This window comes from Acanthochromis polyacanthus, chromosome 1 (genome assembly GCF_021347895.1).
Source record: "Acanthochromis polyacanthus isolate Apoly-LR-REF ecotype Palm Island chromosome 1, KAUST_Apoly_ChrSc, whole genome shotgun sequence".
In the NCBI taxonomy this organism is placed as follows: Eukaryota; Metazoa; Chordata; class Actinopteri; family Pomacentridae; genus Acanthochromis; species Acanthochromis polyacanthus.
The window spans coordinates 39,336,890-39,345,307 of record NC_067113.1 but is presented as its reverse complement, the minus strand read 5'-3'; the positions used below and the strand labels follow the sequence as shown (position 1 = coordinate 39,345,307).

At 39.5% G+C, this 8,418-nt stretch overlaps 1 protein-coding gene across 1 annotated transcript; it reads left to right on the top strand.

The window, feature by feature from the left end:
- Positions 1–486: 486 nt before the first annotated feature.
- On the top strand, positions 487–7,965 carry LOC127535001 (interferon gamma-like). The gene is made up of 4 exons (XM_051951612.1): positions 487–714; positions 2,831–2,902; positions 6,221–6,481; positions 7,322–7,965. Exons 1-4 carry the CDS (start codon positions 595–597, stop codon positions 7,460–7,462), a joined length of 594 nt encoding a protein of 197 aa, XP_051807572.1. The 5' UTR covers positions 487–594; the 3' UTR covers positions 7,463–7,965.
- Positions 7,966–8,418: the final 453 nt, after the last annotated feature.

Here is an 8,418-nt window from a genome sequence, read left to right as displayed (position 1 = left end):
AGGTGTGTTTTATTTTGGACTATGGCACAGAATGGGGGTTGGTTTCGGGAAAGCTAAATTTGAAATGACTCTGGTCAGACTTTGGGGTATAGAAACTTGAGGGGAGATCCCGAACATCGGTGATGGTAACGGTTTCCATGACTGGATCTAACGCTTCCGACGCAAAATGTTGCGTTTTCCTCCTCTGACGTTCCATCGGTTCCATCCTCGGGCCTCTGTTCTGTCCAGCAGAACTCCCAATCTGACCAGTAGGACCACTGCTTCCAGTCAGGCAGCTGGGAGGGGTGAAGCTGAGCAGTGGGCAGGCGATTTGTGTTTGACATGCGTGAGTGGGAGACCCCTGAGTGGCTTCTATGAAGTTTGGTGATTTAAAGGAAACAGCACAACCACAGTTTTCACACCTAGATCATCGCTGCTTCGCTCTCTCGCTATAAAAGCTTCAGCTCAGGTCGAACACTCTGAGTTCAGCTGTCAGCCAGTCGAGACTCTGATCGACCTCTCAAAGCCCCTGCAGCCGACACTGGTGGAATCGAGGATCGGGAATCGAACCAACGACTCTCTGGACGTTCCTGAAGACATACAAGCGTTGCTAGGATGGTTGCCGTGGCGAGGATGGCGGTCTGCCTGTCCCTGTTCCTGTTGATCTGCCAGGTCAGAGGGATCTACGTCTCCCAGAGGGTGAACGAAACCATCCAGAACCTGCTGCGACACTATGTGAGTAACAGAAGCTGTTCTGCTGCCGCCACTCAGCTTCAGGCTCCAGCTTCCTCCTCTGGTCTGTTTCACATGTGATGCTCTCACCGCAAACTTAGCGGCTTTGTTCTGCTCAGAGCCTGTGGTTAAAGGACAGCTCTGTGTTTTAAACTGCTAGATATCACTAAGGAAGTCATAGTGCAGCTAGCTGGTGCAGCAATGTTGTGTTTCATGGTGCATTCAAGGACACTGAGTGGGTTTAAGACGAGAAAGTATTTCCATTAGCTGTCCTGTCATAGATGAGCCAAGCAACCGCAAAACATCTACTTTTAAGGAGCTGCAATCACAGAATTTTGGCTTTTTCATTGACGTGAATCACTAATGTTGATGATTTTACCACCACAGACCATCAGACTTCCTGAGTTTTAGTTTATTTATAAATGTGGCTGCTGCAGAAGAGGAAATCTAAACTGGATGCCTCCAAAACAAACATGACATGATGACCGATTTCACTGAAAGTCATTATTAAATTTGCTGAAGGACACTAAAATCAGAACTAAAAATTTGAATTTAATCATCTCATGACTGATTTTTTGGCTATAAAATGGTGAAAAATGTTGGTCTGGTATAGGTGAGCAAAGAGATCACAAAACAATCCACATTAAAGGGGCTGCAATCCAAGAATTCTGGCTTTTTCATTGGCATGAGTCACTGAAGTGGATTCATTTAGCACCACAGACCGTCATAGTTCCTGAGTTTTAGTTTATTTATAAATGTGGCTGCTGCAGATGAGGAAATCTAACCTGGATGCCTCCAAAACAAACATGACATGATGACCGATTTCACTGAAATTCCTCCTAAAATCCGCTGGAGGAGACCAAAATCAGAGGTAAAAATCAGGATTAATTCATCTTTCGGGCTTTAAATTGAAACTTTTTCCAATGGCCTTTGGTTTGATGAAGGTTCCTTCAAGTTCTGCAGCAAATTATTTTCAATTGTTGATTATTTTCACAATTAATCCATTGATTGTTTGCTCTGTAAAATCTCAGAATATTGCCTATTTTGTCCACAGTCCAAATACATTTGCATAGAGGAGCAAATGAATGACAAAGCATCCGCATTTAAGAAGTTACAAATCACAGAATTTAGGCTTTTTTCATTAAAAAAGTTGAAACTACTTGAGTAATCTTTGCTCTACTCGCAGAAATTCGTCCCGATTCTAAAATCTGCTGGTGGTGACCAAAACTGGAGCTAAAAATCAGGACTAATTCGTCTTTCGGACTTTAATCTGGAACTTTTTCCAATGGACTTGGGTTCATTCTGGGGCAGCTGCTAATTATTGTAATTATTAACTAACCCGTTGATTATTATCTCCATTAATTGATCGGTTATTCAGTTGGTAGAAATGGTGTTAAATGTCTTGTTTTGTCCAAAGATGTTCAGTTTACTGTCACAGAGGAGGAAAGAAACCTGAAAATGTTCATATTTAAGAAGCTGGAATCAAGAAGTTTACACATTTTCTCCTAAGAATGATTTAAACCATGACCAAAATAGTTGACGATTCATTTCATATTTAATCAATCAATTTCTGCAACTACAATTTAAAAGTTTTTTTAACCAAAAAAAACCAAGCTCATCATTGGTTATTTGTCAACTGATGACATCTTGTCTATGAAGTGTTTTGTAGCACAATCGCATCCCAAATGTCCGGGTGTTCTTGAATGAAGACAATGTAGGAAATCTAACACAAGAAACCAAACAAACAAACATTATCATTCAGTTGTTTAATTTGCAAATTTGTCATTTTCAAGTATTAATTGTCAACAACTCAGATGTCGGACTGCCCTTGAATGCACCAGTAATGATAGTAGAGAAGTATAATTACCGAAACAAAACTCATGTTATCTATTTGATCTATTTAGCAACATGTTTGAGTATTTTTTGTCTGTTATTTATGATTTGGTGATTTAAAAAGAGGTCGTCAGCAACATGGATTAATCTCTGATGCCCAACTGTCCCTGAACGCACCAATAAGTTCATTGTTCTCACCTTTTGATTTCATTCTCCCTGAATAAAAACATCAACGTGGCTGTGATCTAAAACTAAAAATATTTTTCTTTCTGTCGTTTCTTTGCAGAAATTTTCGAATAGAGAAATATTTTCCGGGAATCCCATCTTTCCCAGAGACCCACCGCACGGGAAAAGAGAAGTAAGTAAAACTCCTGATGCAACAAACAAACAAACAAACAATTTTCAGAACAAGTTTTAAATTCCTCACATTAAACAGTCTGAATACAGCTGAACTTTAGAGGCGTTTTTCTGGACTTTGGACAAAGACCGGCTAGCTTCTTTTAGCTTTAATGCTAAGCTGGACTGGTTAGCATCCTGACATGACATTAACTCTCAAATAGGAGATAAACAAGCTTATTTAATATTTATTTATGTAGTTTCTGAATGTTTTTTCTTCCATCACAAGCTGACATTTAGCTAAATGTAATACGATCTCCATCTGAGACGCTTTAGCAGTTAAACATGTCGGTGCATCACATCACGAACCTTTATGAGGACGATTAGTGGTAGAATCTGTTCAAAATGAGAAAAACTTGACTTAAGTGACTTGAAACTTGTATAATATTGTTCAGAAATTGCCCCAAAGAACTGAAAAATCATCCAGAACCACACAAAAATGTCCAACATGACTTGACCAACTTGCCTGAAAAGACTCACAAATTGTCCACAATTATGCAAAATCTGTCCAAATGCATAAAATTGTCCATAAACGGTGGCTTTCCCAATGTTATATACTATAGATATTGATCCATTTCTATGTTTCCAGCTTCTACAAACATTAACTGTAGAAAGATGTTTCACCATGCTGAATGTATCTCCGACAACCTGCTCCTCTGTTCACTGTTTCGGAGCCATGCTGCATTTATTTGTTCATCCATTAGCTTTGGTTTTACTCTCAGTCTCTAGAAAGTTCTGAATTTGAGTTTTTGTCCCAGTCGAACCGCTAATGGTGTCACGGTTGCGTCGAGTGAGAGCAGAGTTTTTAGATTTTTACAGAATCTCGTGCAAATCCTTTAATTTTGGTGGCTTTTTAAATGAGTCATGTAGAATAAAGTGATTTTAATGAGATGTTCTGATTTTGAGCCAGGATTTGTTTTGTTTTCGAACTCGACGTCGCATATGATGCATTCAAGGACAGTCGAAAAGTCGATAATCCGACGATTCTGTCTGTTTTAACAGTTTCTTTAATGGCGTACAAACTGCACTAGATGTTGCTTCGTCCCTGCTTACTTCCACCATCTTTGACCGATCTGTAAACACTGAGTCAGCAGCCGGCTGCCGTCTTCTCCAGGTTTCAGGTCTTTTGCGGCGGCGCCAGACTCTGTGAACAGCTTCTGGAGTTTGTGTTGAGGTTTTAGTGTTGTTTTTTTTTTTCTTTGCTAGCTCTGCAGAGTGCAGCCTGTCTGCAGTTAAACTTTCACTCTTCACCTACAATCATCGGTTTCGAGTGCTGAGCAAAGAGTCGACTCGCCGCCTCCTGGTGAAGTGCCGTGCGGTTTACAAGATAAGATAGTGATCAGTATCGGGTTTATAAATGAGGAAATGCGAACTAGCGCCTTTTTCTGGCACAAGACAAATGATATTACACAGAAAACATGTAGGTTTTTAAGTCTGTTGACTTTTTGCTGTCTGGTTTGAAATCCTAAAGCAAAAGCAGTGGAACTAGTTGAACTACGTCTTGTAGAAGTTAGAGAAAAGTGTTGGTAATGGAGCTAAGTTGGGTAAAGCTTAAGGCAACTTTGACCATTTTTTAGTCAGTTTGGATCAAAGAATGTCATGTTATGTTCATCCAGATCAGTTATTAGACTATAGTAGTATTGAGTTTCCTTTGGTTTCAACAGGATCTTATTTTCTGGTTTTTGTCATATTTTAGTGTCTGTGGTGGAACTGAAGGTGGAATTTAGCATAAAGACCACATAGTTTTTGCCCCTCTCTGGGTTTTCCCACCTACATTTTCCTTCATCTCAACAGCACAGGTGTTAGTTTTTGAATTTTTCCCGTCCTGACACTTTTCGTGACTCATCTTTTCAGTTGTGTGTCGATGTCAGACATGTTTTATGAATGCACATCGTTTGGTGGCTTTAACGGCTTCAGGCTGGTTGGAGGACTTCAGGGTTTTAGATGTAGTTTCTGCAGCTTCTGGCTTCTCAGAAGGTTTTATCTGCTTTCATCTCTGCCAGCTTTTCTTCATCATTTTGACCTCGGATCCAACTAAAACAGAGAACGAGGTGTGAGACGGTGATCAGCCTCCACCTCCTGATTCTTGCATCCAAATGAGTTTCAAACTGGTTCGCTAGAATAAGAGCTTCATGTTTCTGAGTGGTATTTCCCTTCAGACCCACTCTGCGCTCAGGTTAGCTCCTGTGGGTGAAACCACAGAGTTTTTTTCCACTGCGTGAAACATTTTCTGCTCCTTCAGGCTGGTAGAAGTTAGTCTGACACTAAAACCAACACACTGCTGCTGATCTGTAGCTTAATTAACGACTAAAACACTAAACTGTTACCTTCAGCCACCAGCATCTGAAGAAATTCTTTCCTTAGTGGATGGTTCTTAACTTACTTTACGTAGTTCTTCAAAATATTAAAGGTTGTAACTGAAATTATTAAGTTAGAGCTGCAATTAATGATTATTTTTATTATGGATTGTTCTATAAAACCTCAGAAAGCCGTGAGAAAAGTCCACCAGAGTTTCACAAACCCAAAGATGACGTCAACGAAGGTTCCAACTGGAACCAAAAATGTTTCTTTGCCATGATGCCATAAAAGAACCATTTTCAGCTCCAAAGAGGACCGTTCTTCAAAGGGTTCTTCAAAAAATGGTTCTTTTAGACACGATTAATTGCACTCTGAAGAACTGAGGCAACAGTAGGTTCTTTAAGGAACCATTTTCCAGATAGTTCTTCATTGACCCACCTAGTTTGATGACAGAACTTGATAATCAGTTTTTTTCTAACTCTAATTTCTGTGACCGGTCACCAAACCAAATAACCCCACCAAAAATGAAGAACCTTTAGGAATTTAAAGAACCATCCCCTTTAAGAACCATTGTTGTTCTGTTTGCTGAAAGATTCAGAACTCAAAATATTGATTATATGTAATATCGATGTCTAATGGAAGGAACCCTGAAAATATTTGACTTTCTCGCTTAAAAATGACAAACGATTATCAAGCACTGTCTAGAAGATGGTTCCTTGGAGAACTATCTATTTATGGTGCCGATGAAGCTTTTTTAAGTGGTTCTTTGGGTGGTTCTATCTTCAGGGGTTCTTCAAAGAATTGTTTGAAGAAATGGTTCCTCTTGCTGCAGCTCAGAATGGCTCTTCTGTGACACCGTCTTTGGTTCCAGTCGACACTTTTGAATTTCTTTGTGAATTTTAAACTTTTGGTTTCATTCCTTTAACCTGTTTTAACTATGAAGGATCACCGAGGTTGATTTTATTGTCCGTCTGTCCCTCAGGTAAAGATGGTGTTCATGAGCGGCGTTCTGGAGACCTACGAGAAGCTCTTCGGCCAGATGTTGAATCAGCTGCCCACCTCCACCCCCCCGACGGCCGACTCCACCCCCCCCAGCACCGGTACCCGTACCAGGCTGCAGCCGGGTCAAAGCGTCAGGTCCAACCTCAACTACGTGCTGGGGATGATCAAGGAAATAAAGAAAGGCTACTTTCAGGAGGAGGAGAAGCTTCTGGATGAGCTTCGTGACCTCAGGCATATCCAGGTACAGTTTAATACCACCTCACAGTAATCAGATTACTTCTGAGTTGGACAGCAGAGTATTTTCTCTTCTGATGACCACTGCAGACATGAATAGTGGAACTACGACTCCTTCTATACCTCCTGATAACTCGTTCAGCTGTGTTACGCCGGTTGAAGTTGATCTTCTAGGATCCTTTTCCATCTTTTTGAGGTCTCAAAGTCAGATTTTACACTTCCTCTCTTCAATTCTTTTCCATTTGGAGCCATGATGTAGACGTTGATAGTCACAGCTCAAAGGCCCTTTCATTTTAAAACCATGTTCATGTAGTTAGGTCTGATTGGAGATCACATGTGGACAGTTTAGTTTAAGCGATCATGGGTTTACTAACAAGTCCTTTAGTACTATTTTAATTTGGAGTAACTTTAATTAGTAATTATTATTAGTAGTAATTTTTGGACAGTTTCTTGTTCTTGTTAACAATTCTTGAGTCATTTTGCACAGAATTTAGATCTGTTTGGAGAAATTTTGATCTAATTATGGACAATTTTTCTCTGGCAATAGTTTTTCGTTTGGAACCATGGTGTAGGCCCGTTGATCCAAAAGTTTTGCCATTCACAGCTCATTTTAGAACCATGTTCATGTAGTTTGGTCTGATTGAACATCACAAGTGGACAGTTTAAGTGATCACAGGTTTGCTAATAACCAATTTTTCTCTGGCGATACTTTTACATTTGGAGCCATGATGCATTCATGGTCACGGCCCATAAAACAGACAAAGTTCGGTTATGTGTTGTGCTGTTATTATTCATTATTGTGGTTTTGCGTGATGCTAAAACTCCCCCGTCTGTGTTTCCCTTTCAGATCAACAGCTCCGTGGTTCAGGCCAAGGCATTGTTTGAGCTGCCGAGGATGCTGGAACAGGCCGGAACTGTGGCTCATAACGACTCCATGAGGCGACGGAGACGGCGTCAAGCCAAGTCCAGGATGGCTCTGAGAGGCTGAAGGATATTTCACCACAAACCAATACCCAAATGTGTAAAAAACAGTTCAGATATTTAAGTCTTCTTCAGTTCATATCTCTATTTATTATGTCTCAGTGAGCCAGCAGCCTAAGCAGAGTGAAGATTCTAGTTTTGCAAAAATGTGATTTTTCTAGTGGAAGTTTGGAGTCTGATACTTGAATGCAGTGAAAGGATTTGATAAGTAGTACCTGGAAATACTTGACTTCTTTACTTTTGTATGTTTTAAAAACTCAGATCGGTTTGTTATGAATCAAAACATGTTGGATCTTCAGGTTTATTTTTACAGTAAATTATGTGTAATTTAGCATCAACTAACAAAGACGATGATGTTTACGGTACAAAGTACCCCAGAGTTTAATACTGACGTACTTCAAAGTACTACAAGTCCTTCAAGTACTTCCCTGCAGTGCTGCAGTACGAGTACTACACTCTTCAGGGATGTTTCTACTGAATACTGTAGTTTCTTTATATTTATTTAATTTAAGCTTTTAATAATTTAATGAATCTTACTGTTGTGACTTATTATTGATTATTTATTGTCTATGATTGATCAGTACAAATGTAATGAATAAAACAGATTTATTTTGACTTTTTGTGTTTTTTCTTTTCTTTAAATATGACAATATGTGCTTTTTAATTGATTCAGCGTGGGAATTCTTATTTTGATATTTAATTATTATCTTAAAAATCACCAAAAACACCATTTGTCAGAGACAGAATCTGTAAAAACAGAAAGAATTATTGGTCTCTCAGCTTAAATGTGATGGAAACCTGGAAACGTGTCCAAAATGATTGAGAAAATTGCCTAAAATCGCTTCATAATTGGTCAAAAAAGGCTCAGAAAAGATGAGGTCAATGAACGCAAATGACAGCTTTGAAAACAGCTCCCATGGTGCATTCAAGGATAGTCAGACAGGTGAGGTTTCAGATGTTTTC

What these genes read in the sequence shown, in the direction of transcription:
- LOC127535001 (XM_051951612.1), top strand. Translation starts at nt 595, where the DNA reads ATGGTTGCCGTGGCGAGGATGGCGGTCTGCCTGTCCCTGTTCCTGTTG. An exon ending in AGAACCTGCTGCGACACTAT is followed by an intron (nt 715 to 2,830) that starts GTGAGTAACAGA and finishes GTTTCTTTGCAG; the next exon opens with AAATTTTCGAATAGAGAAAT. An exon ending in CACCGCACGGGAAAAGAGAA is followed by an intron (nt 2,903 to 6,220) that starts GTAAGTAAAACT and finishes TCTGTCCCTCAG; the next exon opens with GTAAAGATGGTGTTCATGAG.